A 16,682-nucleotide genomic window follows, 5' to 3' on the forward strand; every position below is an offset into this window, starting at 1 on the left:
GCAGCCAGCGCGGCACAGAACGAGCGAACGAGCGAGCGGAGAGGTGGCTACAGCCTGAGCGCCGGGCCGGTGGCTGCCGCGCCGGAGAGCGGACTAGCGGGCGGCGAGCAGCGCGGAGCGCGCGGGGCACAGAGGAGCGGGCGCGGCGGGCACCCCGCGAGGCAACCGGAGCTCTCGGAAAGGCCAGAGCGGCGCCGACCCCGCTGCCCCTGCGGGGCCCCGGCTGGGAGCCCGACGAGGGAGCGGGCGGCATGGCCCGGCGGCCCGGGGCGCGGGGGCGCTAGGCCCCCGGAGGGGCGCCCCCCGCCTCGCCGCTGCCGCCGCCGCCCTCCGCAGCCGCGCGCCCCGCCCGCTCCAGCCGCCCCCGGGGCCGCCACCGGTCCATGAGCCCCGGCCTCAAAGTTTGCGGCGGGCGGGCGGGCGCGGAGCCTCCAAGATGCCGTTCCACCCGGTGACGGCGGCGTTGATGTACCGGGGCATCTACACCGTGCCCAACCTGCTGTCGGAGCAGCGCCCGGTGGACATCCCGGAGGACGAGCTGGAGGGTGAGTGTCCGCCGGGACCCCCGCCCCGGCGGCCCTCCTACCTGTGCGCCCAGGTGAAGCGCGGGCCAGGGGCGCGGGGGCGGGGGGCGGTCCACAGGTGCCGGTTGCCAGGTGGGCGCCCCAGCTAGCAGCTGTGCGCGGCGGCAGGACCGGTCCGCACCCCGGGGCGCCGCGGTGGGGGTCGCCCAGGCGGAGGGCGGCCCAGCCCCTGCCCGCGTGGTCCCCAGCGCTGCGGAAACTTGCCGGGCCCCGCAGCGGGGTCACGGGGCCGCGCAGTCCGCGGTGACGGTGCAGCAACGCGGCGGACTGGGGCGGGGGTCCGCGCTGAGCCCCCAGCGCCGGCCTGGCCGGAGCACCCGCATCCTGATCCCTTCCGCGGCGCCCGCCCGCGGCTCTCTGCTCGCATTGACATTCCGCTCGTGTCGCTTTAAAAATTCAATCTGCTCGGGCAGCAGAAGAAGGGGAGAGGGCGACTGCCCTACTCTTGCCCGCTGCGGGGCCGCCCCGTCTCCACCTGCGGCCGTAGCCCCTTCCCTGCAGCCCTGCGGGGACCCCCAGCCCGGCGCGCCGGGAAGGCGGCCCGGAAGGCGGTGGCGACAACAAGTGGCCGGATTGGGCGGCTAAGTCGCGATAGCCAAGCCTGGAAGGGAAAGGCAGAGAGGCCAGGACCCAAACCCGCCCCCATCCCGTTCCCCCTGCCTCTCAGACACGCAAGGGGATGGCAGGCCGCTGGCTGGGCGAGGTCAGAGCAGAGGGCAGGGGCAGGGGTCCGGGACAGTGTGACCTGAGGAGCAGTGAGACCCCTGGGGCCTGCCCAGCTCCTTCCCTGCTGGGCTGGGTGAGGTGCTCAGGTTTCCCCTCCCCCCAGGCCTCCTGGAGCCCCCATATGGAGTGGAGTGGGGGATCTGGGCTGATGGGGGTCACGGCCTCCTGGGATCTGCTTGTCTGCTGTTGCAAGGGGCTGAGCTCACCCAGAAGATGGGCCTCTCGGGGTACCTTGGATCCAGGGGTCTCTGAGATCTGGAGCTCATTAGGGCCTGGGAGGGTGCAGCCAAGACCAGCACAGTCAGGGAGGATGGTGGGAGCCCAGGGGAAGCCATGGAGGGAGGTCCTCCCTCAACCTAGGCCCAGGTGAGGGCAGATCTTAGAGGAGTCAGACTGGGTCGGGGGAAGATCCAGAGAGAGAAGGCAGCCTCTGCCTTGCTCACTGCACCACAGGCATGAGCCACCAGGCTGCCCCCGCAAACCCTCAGCAGCCGGGAGAGCTGTGGAGACAGGGTCTGGGGTCTGATGCGGACAGGACAGTTGGATGATTGGGGTCCCCCGATATGACCTCACCATTCACCCCTAAAACCCAGGGCCAGAGCCTCCTCCAGAGCCTGGGGAAAGGAGGGGTACAATGGGGGGGCAAAAGGTCAGGAGATGGAGCATAGGCCTTCTCTTCCCCACCTTTGTCCCCTCCGGCCCTGGGCCACCTCAAACCTCCTGCCGGTTTTTCCTTCCAGAGGCCCTCGTCCATCCCTTCCTCCTGACCATCCAGGCAGGAGTCACCATGTCTCCCAGACCCCAGGCAGCTTCCGCTTCACTCCCTGCCCTTGCTCCCAGCACCCCCACCAGGGCCCCAGCACCCAGACTCCAGGCCTTGCTGGGTCCCTCCTCTCCTGATCCCCAGTCCTGGAGTGCGCTCCCTGAAAAAGGGGAGAGGCTGAGAGGCTGGCTGCAAGGGCGAGCGGCCGCAGGGTGGGCAGCGCAGGGGCAAGGCCGCAGGCTCCCCAACCAACGACATGGCGTGCTGGCAGGAGCCCAGCTGCATTAGTCACCAGCCACAACAAGTGCCCTCCCCGCTTCTCTCCTGTCCCCTTCTCCTGGGCCCTGGGGAGCTGAGGGGCCCTGACTCAGGGGGCATCTGAAGGGCAGGGCCCTCCCTGGGATGGGCAGGTGGGGTCATGGAGTAGACAGATGCCTGGGTGGTCCCAGCTCATCTCTGGGCCAGTGGGCAGCTACAGATGAAGGCAAGAAGTTTTCCATGACCAGCCACCTTCTTGGCTGCAGGTGCCCTAAAAGCCCTCTGCCGGCCCCAGGTCCCTTTCAGCAGTCCTTGAAGGCCAGGGCCGGCCATTCCTGGCACGGATCCCCCTCTGCCCTCTCCGCCTCTCCAGGGCCTCATGAGTGCTCCTGCCCCAGGGCAGTCTGGGCGAGACCCAGGCCCTCTGCTGGGAGGACGCCATCAGCGGAGGAGCCACATGTGCCAGGAAGAGGGAGCTGGGCAGCCCGGGATGAAATGCTGCAGACAGTACGTGCCTGCCGCAGAAATCCAGGGGCCGGTCAGTCTGAGCGGAAAGGAGGACCAGGCAGCGAGGTGGGAAGCACAGAGCTAAGATGAGGGCTTCCCAGCCAGGCAGCGCTGGGTTTGAGTCTCTGCACCTTCAGCTCATGGAGTGACCTTGGGCAATCACTCATCTCTCTGAGCCTTGGTTTCCCCACCTATAAAAGGGGGGCTGGTGACGGAGGATGCAGTGGAAGTACCTAGCACAGGGGGCTCAGGGACCCAGATGCAACATGAAGGGAGGCCCTGCAGGGGTAAAAGGCTGGAGCGTGCAGGGCCCAGGCCCATGAGGGTGTGCAGGAGGCTGAGCCAGAAAGGCAGGCTGGCAGGGAGAGCTGGGTGGAAAAGGCCTTGAAGGTCTGGAAAAGGTGCCTGGGGACCTGTGGCCCTGGGGAGGCATGGAGGGCAGTGTGGCTGTGCAGAGCTGGCCTGAGGCCCACCCAGGCCCTGTGAGACACAGGCACGGGCTCTCCTAGATCCCCTCTGTGTGCCCACCATGGCCGGGACATACACCTTTTCCGACATACACACACAGCAGAGTCCTCCAGGAACACTGAGGCTGGTCCCAGCGCCATCAGCTGACTCGAGCACCCGAGGGTGGGAATGGGGTGGCTACAAGTCCTAGCCCTTTCTGGCCGAAAACAGGAGGAAGGATTCAGACCTCCAGGCAGACAGTCCCAGGGCAGGGCTCTGGGACTGACACTTGGCCTGCCCAGTCTGTGAGTGGAGCCTTCATTGAGAGTGGCCAAATGGGGGCCTTTAGGGCAGGGGAGGCTGGGGAGTCCCCTTTCCTACCTCTCTGCCCTGCAAGCCCAGCAGCCGCCTCTGCACAGCCAAAAGCTCAGGGAGGCCAGAGTGGTGGGGCACGGGGCCAGTGCCGTGGAGAGTAGCAGCCGCTGTGGAGGATGGACGCTACCCCCTTCAGTGACCTCCAGCCAGTGCCCGCCCTCTGGACTCTGGCTCCCTGATGGAGTGCAGATGTCCCTTGGAGTCTGCTGGGGACTTGGGCCCTGATGAAGCTCCACAGGTTGGGAAGGAGATTGGGGGGTGTCAGGCTGGAGGTGGCAGGTAGGGGGCAGGTCAGCCTGGAAACCTGGTGGCCCTGCCAGCCCATTCCCTGGCCAGCATCCTCGTGCCCAGATGGTGCCCGGCAGGCTACCCTTGGCCTCACGGAACGGGAAGGGAGCAAGGCTTTCGGGGAAATGCACCCAGCTGTGGGGTGCTGATGGCACAACAGTGGCAGGAAATCATGATATCTGCCCCACTCAGGGAGCCCCCAGCAGAGGCCGGGCTTCAGTGATGGTGCTGGAGTCACTCCCCATTTCACAGATGAGACACCCGAGGCTTAGAGAGGGACATGACTTGCCCAGGCCACTGGGCTGCCAAGCAGGAGAGCCAGAATCCAAGCCCAGGCCTCTGATCCCAGAGACCGCCAACAGGAAGGGTGGCCTGGTGTCCCAAGCTCACTCAGTCCTCCCTCTTCTTCCGGCTCTGCTATCTGGGACGTTCTGATTTATAGCATCCATCTCTGAGCCAGGATCAGCCAGACACATGCTTGATTTTATTGCTTAATCATCCCAGCAGCCCCCTTGTACAGGTGAGCAAATACCTGCCCAAGGTCACCCCGCCAGGATGTAGGAGGGCTAGGGCTTGACCCTGGGTCTCTGCCACTTCAGGCTGCCTCCCTGGCCGGGAAGGTGGTGCCTGAACCCGGCCTCTGTGGGCAGGTGGGAGTCGGCTGGGGCAGGGCTCCCAGCACAGGCAAAGGCACCGAGGTGAGACTTTGTGGTGTGTTGGATGTGCCAAGGAGGGGTGTTGAAGGGACTCATGCGTGGGGAGGTGGCAGTGTGTGGATTTACACAGTGGCCTGGGAAGGTAAGCCTTCCCTGAGAAAAGGCTGCTGGGCCTGCAGTGCTGCCTCCAACCTTATCGCCTGCCGGTGCATCCCAGTATTCACCTGCCCTCCCCTGGCTCCCCTTGGCCCAGTGTGTTTTCTCAGGGTCTCCAGCAAAGGGACTCAGGGTCTCCAGCAAAGCAGCCCTGGGCTCTGGGAGCTCCCGAAGGGTAGGAGGGATTACCTGGAGCTCAGCTCACAGCAGGCAGGGGAGGGGGTGGCTCCCCACTGCAGCCCCTACTGTGAGTCCAGGACTTTACCATCCCTCCCTGACATCTCCCAAGCGGGACCCTGCAGAGGAGGAAACGGAGGAGGAGGAGCGGTGCTTGACCCTGGTCCTCCTTCCCCACACCAGCGCCTGGCCCCCATTTGTCTTCAGCTTGACGCCCCTCTTCCACGGGTGGCCCGCAGGCAGGTGGGGATGGCATCCTTGGGGGCTGGAGAAGGGATCAAGCAGCCTCCTCAGCCTCCCCATCTGCTTCTTGGCTGCTTGAGGAGTGGAAATAAACGTGTCCCCTAACCAGGATTGTTCGTGGGCTCTGAGTAGCGGCCTCACAGCAAGCGGTATGTGAACTGCTGCTCAGAAGAGCCAGAGAACTGTGTGCTTCAGATGCGTGGGCTCCCCACATCAGTCATTCATTCATTTCATCATTCATTCAGCAAATGTTTATGCTTGAAGAGGCAGGCCCCGTTCCAGGCGACAGGGACACAGCCATGAAAAAGACCAGCCCCTCCCTGCTGTCATGGCCCTTGTAGTGCACAATCCAGCGTGGCCCATGCAAGGATGGGGCAAGAGCAGGGCCTGTGGGGGCCCAGAGAAGGGCCAGAGCTGGCCAGTGGGGGACAGGGAGGGCACCAGGGAGATGGTGCCATTCAAGCTGAGAACTGGGGTTGTGTCAGGGTTTGCCACGGCCAGCAGAAGAGCACTTCGGGCAAAGTGGGCCGCATGTTCAAAGGACTGGAGATGGAGCAGTCCTGGTACCCACAGGACCGACAGGGCCCCTAGCCTGGGTGGAGTTCAGGACACCTGGGGTGGGCAGAACATGTGGCCGGGCCAGGAGGCCAACAGCGCTGGCCGGAAACCTAAGCGTGTGTGTGCAGATGCCTCCAGCTCTACCTAGAGGCTCTAGGGACTGGAATCCCCTCAGCAGCCTCCGTGGCTGTCAGGCCTCAGCTCACACATCTCCCGTGACAGGGAGCACACCACCTCTTTGGTGGCCCAGGAAAACTCGAGGTGGGAATTGGCCTGGAGTTCCCAGAGTCCAGGGTTTGCAGAACCCTGTGGCCCTGGCACAGACCTCCCCGCCCAGCTGCTTCCCTGGCCCCGGGGCTACTGGTTAGGAGACAAGATTCCCAGGTCCTGGTGGGATGAGTGAAGGGCAAGTCCAGAGTCAGAAAGTCTGGGGGCCCAGGCAACCCCGGTGCACACGTGAGCCTGTCTGACCCTCAGGCCTTGGGTGTGGACACCGGTGGGATGAGCCTGATGAGGGTGGGGCCTCCGCCCAAGCCACCTCGCAGTGGGGCCTGGGACATGTGGCCATCGTCTCTGGGCCATGGCCCCTAGTCTGTGGTGAGACCAACAGGCTGGGCTAGGCTCCCCTGTCCCCCCGAGACTAGGGAATGACTCCAAAGTGCAAGGTCCTATGAGCAGTTTCAGGGTTCATGGACCCCTTAAGGCAAGGCTTGGGCCAGCCCAAGCAGCAGCAGCTCTGAGCCCACGCTGACTCTGGGCCGGCCGCCGGGCCTCTCTCAGCCTGTTTCTGGTCTGCAGCACAGGGCACCTCGCGTATGTCTTTACTTTTAAACACACAGATACACACCCTCTCTCGAATGAGGAGCTTGATTCTGTCTGCTGAAAGCTAAAAGCCCACCCAGGGGAACAGCTTAGGCAAAGGCCAGGTGTCTGGCAAGCAAACAAGGAGACCCCCGGGAGCCGGAGAGAGCATCGAGCCCCGCCCCCCACTCCCAAAGGCAAATGTTGTTTGGGGCCCTGCTGGGGCTGTGATGATTAAGGGACAGCAGGCCTTAAAAACAGAGAAACAGAAGAGACAGCAGTACAGCTAAGGTGACAGGTGAGGACCCCCTCAACTGTGTGCCAGGGAGTCCCCACCATCATTCTGCCCATTTCACTGTGGGTAAAACTGAGGCCGGCCCAAGGTCACAGGTTGGGTTGCTTGTTCCCCGGGCTCCCAGCGCAGTGCATTGCTCACCACCTGAGTCACCGAGGTCATCAGGCCTCAGTCTTCTGCTCCGTACAGTGTGGAGGGCGACCCCCACCCAGTCTGGTCTGGCCTGGACCTGGAGGGGGGCTCCATCCCCCTCTGTCTTCCCTGAACCAAAAGAGGTCTGTGCCGCCCGTCAGCCCATTAGTCTGGAGCAAGCTGCCTCACGTGGCTGCCATTAGCAAGTGTTGGCCGGTGTTAAGGATCTAAGGCTCCGAGCCTGGGGGAGGCGGCGCAGTGGGATGGGGATGGTGGGGGAGAGGGGGATGGAAGGAATGGGGGCGGGCGGGGAAGCCGTCAGCAGCCGCGGGGCCGGGGAGATCCAGCGTCCTCCCCTGCACGTGGTCCCCACCAAACGGGGTCGTTGTGAGCACACCAGGAGAGGCCATGAGAGCCTGGTGCAGTAGGATCCCGAGAGGTCACTGCTGGGGGGCCCTGAGCCCTGCTTTGCTGCCCTGCTCAGCCTGCCCAGAGGTCCCAGAATACGGCACCCTTGTGCACCCTCTGGCCGTGCTCTCACCAGATCTGCAGGCTCTGGGTTGGGCTCTCAAAGCCATGCTCAGGCTGCGGGGTCAGTAATCCTGGGGGTCTGGAAAGGGGGTCTGTTGGGGACCGGGGTGAAGTCCCAGCCTACTCCATTCTCTTCTCAGAGATCCGAGAGGCCTTCAAGGTGTTCGACCGTGACGGCAATGGCTTCATCTCCAAGCAGGAGCTGGGCACAGCCATGCGCTCACTGGGTTACATGCCCAACGAGGTGGAGCTGGAGGTCATCATCCAGCGGCTGGACATGGATGGTGAGCACCCCCCCGCCTCAGTTTCCCCACCTGGCATCTGGGCCCTGGGGGTGGGGCCTGAGCTGCTGAGGCTGCATCCAAATTGGGTCTCTCCCTCCCCTGACTCCCACCCTCAAAGTCCGTGGCAGGTTGCAGCCTGGTCTGGCCCCATTTCTCAGCCTGGAGAATTGAGGCCAGAGAGGTAGTGACAGTCCCAGCCACATGCAGGGCTCAGAGACAGCTCCTCTCACTCTGTGTTGAGAAGTTTTAAAGTACAGAGAAGTAAAAGGATGCAATAAATACTCCAGTTCCCACCATCTGAGATAAAATCGCTACTTGAGTTGTGTTTGCCACCTGGCATTTTATTAAGGAAAAGTTCATAAGAAGGAATAGTGATGCCAAGCCCCCTCTTTATCCCGCCTGGGCCCTTCTTCTCCTCTTCTCCATCCAGAGGCCAGGTGACAACCTGGGCAGGTTGCCCCACTCTGAGCTTCAGTTCCTGTCTATATGGTGGAGGATGGCCCACCCTAGGATGGCCGCAGGGTGCTGGGAGCAATGGAGGGTTCTGGGTGAAATAGGAGGGTCACGGCCCACCTGCTGTCTACCTCCACCTCCCCTTGTAAGGCCTCATCACACTGGGTGGCTTCAGCGTCAGCCCAGAGCCTGGCACTTGGTAGATGCCCCTGACACTGACTCAAGGCTCAGAGAAGGCGGGCACCTGCCTAAGGCCACCCGGTAGGCCCAAGGTATATCAAGACTCCATCCCAGGACCTCTGGGCCCTGGGCTGCAGGCCTGGGCCTGGGCCCTACCCACTGATTGATTGGACCTGTGCCTCCTCCAGGTGATGGTCAAGTGGACTTTGAGGAGTTTGTGACCCTTCTGGGACCCAAACTCTCCACCTCAGGGATCCCAGAGAAGTTCCATGGCACCGACTTTGACACTGTCTTCTGGAAGGTATCCCCTGGCTAGTTGGGACCCAGGGCTGTGCACACTGTGGAGTGCTGTTCTGGGGCCAGTGAATGGCTGGGCCCACACTGTAAAGGGGGGATGACCACTTCAGGCTTGTGTCCACTGGACATTTCACCTCTCAGAGGGCCATGGGCTCCCTGGGGAGGCCGGTGTTGGTCAAGGACTCTCTGGGGGAATGGAGCAAGTGTTTTCCAGCCCCCAGAATCTGGAGGCCTGTCACTGGGCCTGTATGGCCACGGGGTGCTAGGTGGGGGCTGTGGTGGCTGTCAGAGCACCGTGTTGTCCCCCTGTGCAAGTGCGACATGCAGAAGCTGACGGTGGATGAGCTGAAGCGGCTGCTCTACGACACCTTCTGCGAGCACCTATCCATGAAGGACATAGAGAACATCATCATGACGGAGGAGGAGAGCCACCTGGGCACAGCCGAGGAGTGTCCCGTGGACGTGGAGAGTGAGTGGCTGGCCCTGGAACCCCACGGGTGGGCTCAATGGCTTGACCAGGGGGATGCACGGGGGGTGGGGAGGGTCTGCAGAGGGGGGCTGGGGGCCTCCTTGCCCGTCCTAAGCCTCTGTCCCATTGGGGCACCCCATGGGATGAGCCCATGTGCCGAAAGGCAGGCGGCTCCTGACTCCATCGCTTTGATGTCCCCTTCTGTCTCCCCGGTGCTCCTGGTGGGCGGCCACAGCCTGCTCCAACCAGCAGATCCGCCAGACGTGCGTGCGCAAGAGTCTCATCTGCGCCTTCGCCATTGCCTTCATCATCAGTGTCATGCTCATTGCGGCCAACCAGGTGCTGCGCAGTGGCATGAAGTAGACGCCACCTGGATGCCCCATCCACCGCATGCGGTGCCCGCGGCCCGCCCCACACCACCGCCGCCTGCAGACCCCTCCCTTGGCCGGCTCCCTGGGCCGCCATCTGCGTGTACTTGAGGGCCTGGGTATCTGGCGAGCCCTCCCCACCCACCCACGGGCCTCACCTGGAGCTGTGGCCTGGCTGTGGAGGGCCGGGTGGTGGCTCTAAGGATGGTCCCCAGCCCCACCCTGTCCCCACCCTGGCTTGTAAGGAGCACTCACTCTTCCCACCATCCAGGGGCTCCTGGGAAATTAAGGAGGGATTTGCACAGGAACCCCCAGGACCCAGTCACTGCTGTGGTTCCTTGGGCAGGAGCAGGCACCCTGTGCCTTGAGACAGCAGCCTATCTGGGGCCACACAGCCAACCCAGCCCTGGTCCCTGAGGCCTGCCCAGGGCACTGGGCGGAGGCAGGGACAGAAAGCCTCCTCCTGGGGCAGGGCTGGAAGCCAGGGTGTTCTGGGCCCTGCTGCCTGGCATGGCCTGAGGAGGCCCCTGGTCTTCTCCTGGGTCCCTTCCTCTGACCCTCGTTGGACCCCAACCCAGACCCCCTTTTCTCCATGTACCTGCTGGACCAGCCCATTTCATAGGTGAGGAACCCGAGGCTCAGGGGCCCGAGACTTGGCCTCAGTTCTTCCTTCCACAGCGATTTTCAGGAAAGGCAGAAGCTCATGGAGGATGAGCATCTGAGGTGGCCCTGCAGCCCCCACCTTCTGGCCCTCCCACCAGAGGCCCAGCCACCAAGGCCACATTGTCCACCACCCCAGCCTAGAGCCTCGAACTGTAGTCCAGCTGAGGAAGGAGGCAGAGCTGGGGCTCTGAGCAGCCTCTGGCCAGGGGGCTCCTCCAGGGCTGAACCTTGGGAGGGCCCCTGTACTACCTCCTGGGCCAAGAAACTGGCACAGCCCTGCACTGTCAGTGCCAAGAGGCTGCACCAGGCCACTCTCTCAGCCCAGGGCCTGCCCTCCTGTGTCCTCCCACTTCTCTACGCCCTCAAGGTTGGAGACCCCGCTCCCATGTCCCAGCTGTGCCATCCCAAACACTTGGGCAGCAGCTCAGCATGGGCAGACATGGGGGCTGTGGATTCTTCCAGGGCGGGGATGGCAGATGGAGCCCTTGGGCTCCTTGGGCCTAGAGCCACTTCTTACTGGGCAACGGACACAGCCACCCTGGCACACCCTCTGTTGAACCTCTGCTGGTCCCAAGGGAGAAGGGAGTGAGGGTGGGTCACCTGGGGAAAATCTCATCTGATTCCCGCCCTGCCCGACCTCTGCCAGGGACTGGAGAACAGAGCTCAGAGCACCCACCGTAGGGAAACACAGCCAGACCACTGTGGTGACAGACTTTCTTTATAAACATCTGGAAGTTTTCTCCCCCATCTTCTTAAGAAGCAGGGGGGCAGGTGGAGGAGAGTGAGGGGGGAGCTGCCCGGTGCAGACCCAGGACGAGGGCTGCACTTGGTGTGGCCGTGTCCTGAGCCTCAGTGAGGCCAGGCAGATGGTCTCGGAGCCTCCATGGGGCGTAGCAGGAATGGGGCTTGGCTTCCTATTGTGACTGATGAGAAAAGTGACCACGTGGGGGTCAGTCGGGAGCAAGGGGCTCAGCCCCACTGGACTCTGGGCTGCAGAGGCCACCCCCCAGGTGGGGGTGCCCGCAGGGATGGGGGCAGCTCCTGAACTGGTGGCCAGCCCACGGGGTACTGGAAGATGGTGGTTCTGATGGGTTCAGCCCTAGAGAGAGAGAGAGAGAGAAGGGGGGAGAATAAGAGTGCAGTACAGCCCAGACTTATGCCACCCCCAGCCCACCTGCCTCAACACCCTGGCTGTGGGGAGGGTCAGCTGCTTGCACGACTTTTCTGGAAGGCAGAGCCTCGAAAATAGGCAGACCGTTTGAGCCAGCGACCTCACCTCTAGGAACTGAGCCCAAGGAAATAACGGGGTTGCGGGCAGACACTGAGCTGCGAGACAATGGGAATAACCTTTGTGTCCACCTGTGGGGGACTGATTCAATACTTATGCACGTCCACAGCAGAGAATGCCATGCGGCCTGTGTAAGAATTAAGGCAGACTTATATGCACTGATGAGGAAAGACATACTGTGTGATAGGGAGAAAAAGCAGCTTATAAAATAATGTATATAGCATGATACTATTTTTGTTTAAAAATATATAAAATATATAAATGCATAAAAAAATCCTGGAAGACACAGCAAAATGTTAACAGTGGTTCTATCTGAGTGGTGCCATTATGGGTGACTTTTTTACTCCTTTATATTTCTCAAAAGTTTTACAAGCACACAAGCCTTTGAAATCAGAAAAAAACATTGTCTAAATTTTTTTTTAAAGCCTCATTTCTCACGCTACTCACTGTCCTCCTCCTCAATGTCCACCCTGAGCCACCTCCCCTGGAACTCAGCGTCCACGTAAGTACTTGCCTTAGGAGAGGCATCCTCTGTGCCCAGCCTGGGGCACCCTGCCAAGGCCCAGCGATGGCCCCCCCAACCATTCTTCCACCTGTCCCATACTCAGATCCTTCTGGCCTTGGGCCCCACCCAGGCTGCTTCTCCAGGGCCACATGGCCCTTCTCAGGCTTCGAAGTACTTTGAACCTTTGAGCACTTTGAAATCCCATCACCCCAGCTGCCTATACATGACCTTTCTGGAAGGCAGAGCCTCAAAAACATGCAGACCCCTTGAACCAGCAACCTCACCTCTGGGAACTGAGCCCAAGGAAATAGCAGGGTTGTGGGCAGCCATTGAGTTACAGCAATAGCCATGAGACAGTGGAAGTAGCCTTCATGTCTAGCTGTGGGGGCCTGATTAAGTACACGTGCACATTGGCCAGGCGTGGTGACTCACGCCTGTAATCCCAGCGCTTTGGGAGGCCGAGGCGGGTGGATCACAAGGTCGGGAGATCGAGACCATCCTGGCTAACATGGTGAAACCCCGTCTCTACTAAAAATACAAAAAAAAAAAATTAGCCGGGTGTGGTGGGGGGCACCTGTAGTCCCAGCTACTTGGGAGGCTGAGGCAGGAGAATGGCGTGGACCCAGGAGGTGGAGCTTGCAGCGAGCCGAGATCATGTCACTGCACTCCAGCCTGGGCGACAGAGCGAGACTCTGTCTCAAAAAAATAAAAAAGTACACATGCACATCCACAGCAGAGAGTGCCATGCAGCCGCCGCCAAAATTCAGGCAGGAGCTCATCTGTCTTCCACATAGGACTGGAGTTCTCAGAGGATGTAGACCAGGGGATAGGGTAAGGTGTATTTGTACCCCAAGGCGCAGGGCCAGGCCTGGTGCCAGGAGGCCACCCGGTGATTGTGGAACAACAAACAGCAATGCTGAAAGATCTTACTGACCAGGCGCTATTCTGGGCCACACACCATGACCTAGAGAAACCTTAAGAATCCTCAGGTGAAACCCATTTTATAGATGAGGAAACTGGGTGCAAGGAGTCAGTCACGTGACCAAGTGACACCCTGGGGATGAGGCCTGAGGGCCTGGAATGCCAGCCCCACATCGGCTGCAGACACGGCCTTCCCACTTCAGCTCCCTCTGCTCTGGCACACTCCCACACCCCAACATCCAGCCTTCAGGCAAGGTGAGGCCCTGGCAGCTCCTGGCAGGCTCGGGGGCCCAGTGGCCAGCCCTCTGCAGACAGAGAAGGGCTTGGGCCTGCGGAGAGGGGTTTGGAGAGGCCTCTGAGCTCTGAGGGAGAGGTGGGGAGCCCGGGTCAGGAGCCCTGGGAGTTTCCCCTGCTGTACCCACCTAGCCGGCCCCTCTCTGGGCCAGACCTGCCATGCAGAGTCAAGGACTCCGGGGAGCTCTGGGTGTAGCCTCCAGGACCCCCGGGTGTGAGAGGACAGGGACATTCCCCTGCTTCATGGCTCACTGCCTGCTAGAAAGTGCAGAAGGCAGCTCTTGACATGATTTATGGCACTGGGGAGATTTCATAAACTCCACCAGCCGCAGAGAAGGCGGGGAGGCTCCGCAGTTGCTGGAAGGGAGTGCCCCAGCTGCCAGCCAAGCCTGGGCTCCCTGCAGGGCCACAGGGACAATGGGGATCCCCAGGGAGGGTGTGATCCTGGGGAGCCCCTTCTCCTGAGCCTCAGGCCCTTCCTCTAGAAAATGGGGCAGATTCCTGGGAAGCTGGAACCTCCTGGGTCCAAGTCTCAGCCCTGTGCCCCTGCCTGCCCTGAGGCCCCACCAGGAGACAGGCATACCTAGTGCCTGCTCACACACACTGGCACACTGCCAGGGCCCCAGACACGTGAGCCAAAGCCTTGGGGACATTGAGGTGTGTGTCTGGCACAACTCTGCTCGTAGCTTCTCTGGTGACCTGTTTGTCCTGTGCGTGAGGACAGGTGCCACTCTCTTGCATTTTCCCAGCCGAGGTCCTAATCAGAGGAAACAGAGTCGAGGAGGAGGATGGGCCAGGATGGCAGCGCCCACCCAGAGAGGGGTGCAAAGGAGAGATTAAGAGGGATAGAGTCGCAATCTGAAGAGCCAACAATGGGCAGCAGGGCCAGGCCTGGCCTTGCCGAGGGATTAGTCTGTGTGTCTGAGGCCGCCGCTGCTCTTGACAGATCCCTCAGGGTCAGTCGGCGGAGGGGGATAAGCGCTATGCCACCAGGCTGGGGCTTCATGGACCCCCCGCTTGCCCACGTTTACAAGGAGGGGTGGCCTGGCTCACTGGGGAGGCTCAGCTCAGCCGGCGGGGGTTGGAGCCTGCAGGTCTCGGTTCCCCGAGGTGGGGTGGGCATCCCTCTGTGCCCTGTACTCTGGGGGAGGAAGCAGATACCGTGAGAGGAAGAGGGGGTCCCCCAGGCTTCCAGACCAGGCCCCACAAGAGGCTCGCAGCACTAACACCTGGGGAACGCCTGGACAGCAGCCTAAATGCTCATTCATGCAGTAAACCTGTCCTGGGCCCCCCACGTCTGCCCAGGCCATGCAGAAGCGGGGGCTGGGAGGGGTAATGTCTCAGCTAGAGCTTCCAGGACAAGTCTGACTCTGCCAGGCAGACAGGTGGGAGGCAGTTTCAGGCAAGATAATAGCGTGCGCAAGGTGTTCCGAAATCACAAATGATGCCTCATCTAAGCTGCTGCCGAGTGTCCAGTGGGACCAACAGTCAGGCCAGAGGCAAGAGGTGAGAAGGCGAGATCCGACCCGCTGCGGAGGCATCAGGGAGGGTCCCCCGCCCCAGCCCCAGCCCTGCAAATGGGGCTGTGCAACCAGAGGTGGAGGATGTGGGGAAGTGCCAGGGCCAGGGTGCATCAGGGCTGCTGTGTGGAGGATCCCCTGCGGGAGCAGAGGAAAGGCGGGAGACCAGGGAGGGGCCGCTGGAGCCCCCAGGAGAGCCAGGGTGGAGGAAGAACATTGTTCCTGCAGCACTGCCTCCAGGCTGGAGAGGGAGCCAGGAAGAAAGTGAGGTAGCCTTGCGGGGGCTGGGGCTGGAATCCACCCCCTCCCATTAAGGAGGGTAGGGGGCCAGGATGCAGGGGAGGGGCTCAAAGCCCAGGACGGAGGGAGAGGCTGCTAGGCTTCAGGAGACCAGCCTGCCCCGAGACGGTTATGGACGCCCAAGGCAGCAATGGCAAAAGCAGGAATAAACGGTCACCTCTCTTCCCACAGCCCCTTTTTCTCAAGGCTGGACAGGCCTGCTCTGCCTGGAGAATAATTCATTTTGGCCCCAAGCCCTCAGGAGGCAGGAGGAAGGCAGGTGGCAGATCCCCTGGAAGGGGGCAGGCGGGGTGGCCAGAGGGACAATGACCCAGAGCACAGGGCTCAGACCCCCTAGAGCCAAGTTGCAGACCCCATTCCCAAAACAGTCACTGCCATCAGGGCAGCCTGCTGCTGCCACTGCCACTACCCACAGTTGCACAGAGCCTTGGGCCAGCCCTGAACTTGGGTGTCAGAGGCAGCCTGGGGTCTGGACACAGAGCAGGGACCTAGCTCTCTCTCAAGTGAGGGCTAAGGGCAGCAGGGCACGTGTGATCAGGATGGCCCCACCTCCTGGAGAGGTTAAGATTCCTCAGCTGCAAAATGGGGGTGCCAATCTCCCTGAATGCCCCCAAACACTGGGAACACTGTAAGCACCAAACTCAATTCTCATATGGTCACCACTTCAACCTGTGACTAGGAGCCAGTCATTCAGCCTCAGTTTCCCCATCTGGTCCCCTAGTCCCCCAAGTCTCAAATTCATAGCACCTTGTGTCAGCACAGGGATGCATCTGTCTGGAACCCAGGCAAGGACTCTGGGGCACCCCATCTCTACCCCACCCTTTGGTGCTCACTCCAGTTCAGCCACAGGGACTCCATGAAACCTTGTCACAGCCCCAAGAGACAGCCGGGCCTCTGTGACTCGCTCCCAGCGGAGGACACCATGGAGCCACAGCAGAGAGGCGAGTGGCTGGTGCAACTCGGTTAGCAGGTGGCAGAGTGAGGATAGGACTCATAGGAGGTCCTGTCCAAGTAGCGGTGCAGGGGCACCCTCCAACCAGCCTCCAATCAGCCCAAGCCTTTCTGGGCAGCCTCCAATCAGCCCAGGCCTTTCGCATACGGGCTGAAGGAGTCTGGGGTGTAGGACGTGTATCCCTGGACAGCAACCAGTCCCAAGGGAGGTGCTCACATGCCCAAAGACAGGACAGAACCCCTTTAGACGGGACCCTTCAGACAGGACCAGGAGGAGAGAATGTCACACTCCAACGTTTGAGTCATGTCTGTACCATACATACTTTTAAGGTGGGGAGACGAAAACTGAACACAGATTTAAAATAAAGGTAAAAGACAAAGTTAGTTTTAAAACACCTTTACTGGCTGGGTGCAGTGGCTCATGCCTGTAATCCCAGCACTCTGGGGGGCTGAGGCAGGTGGATCACCCGAGGTGAGGAGTTCGAGACCAGCCTGGCCAGCACGGCGAAACTCTGTCTCTACTAAAAATACAAAAATTAGCCGGGCATGGTGGTGCATGCCTGTAATCCCAGCTACTTGGGAGGCTGCAGCGTGAGAAATGTTTGAATCCAGGAGGCGGAGGTTGCAGTGAGCTGAGATCGTGCTACTGCACTTCAGCCTGGGTGACAGAGTGAGACTCCATCTAAAAAAAA

The 16,682-nt window shown here is 61.4% G+C and overlaps 2 protein-coding genes across 3 annotated transcripts in view; one reads left to right on the forward strand and one right to left on the reverse strand.

The window, feature by feature from the left end:
* Nucleotides 1-14: 14 nt before the first annotated feature.
* CABP7 (calcium binding protein 7) lies at nucleotides 15-10,742 on the forward strand. The gene is made up of 5 exons (XM_032139275.2): nucleotides 15-545; nucleotides 7,638-7,781; nucleotides 8,603-8,715; nucleotides 9,027-9,180; nucleotides 9,416-10,742. The coding sequence occupies exons 1-5, from the start codon at nucleotides 437-439 to the stop codon at nucleotides 9,541-9,543; spliced, it is 648 nt and encodes a 215-aa protein (XP_031995166.1). The 5' UTR covers nucleotides 15-436; the 3' UTR covers nucleotides 9,544-10,742.
* Nucleotides 10,743-10,904: 162 nt separating this feature from the next.
* ZMAT5 (zinc finger matrin-type 5) overlaps nucleotides 10,905-16,682 on the reverse strand; it is a 41,783-nt gene continuing 36,005 nt past the window's right edge. The window contains exon 6 of one of the 2 annotated variants that reach the window (XM_032139277.2): nucleotides 10,905-11,310. In XM_032139277.2, coding sequence (XP_031995168.1) covers nucleotides 11,181-11,310 — 130 coding nt within the window. In that variant the 3' untranslated portion in view covers nucleotides 10,905-11,180. The remainder of the gene's footprint in view (nucleotides 11,311-16,682) is intronic. The other variant, XM_032139276.2, reaches the window with a different exon arrangement.

This window comes from Hylobates moloch, unplaced genomic scaffold, assembly GCF_009828535.3.
Source record: "Hylobates moloch isolate HMO894 unplaced genomic scaffold, HMol_V3 SCAFFOLD_19, whole genome shotgun sequence".
Classification (NCBI taxonomy): Eukaryota; Metazoa; Chordata; class Mammalia; order Primates; family Hylobatidae; genus Hylobates; species Hylobates moloch.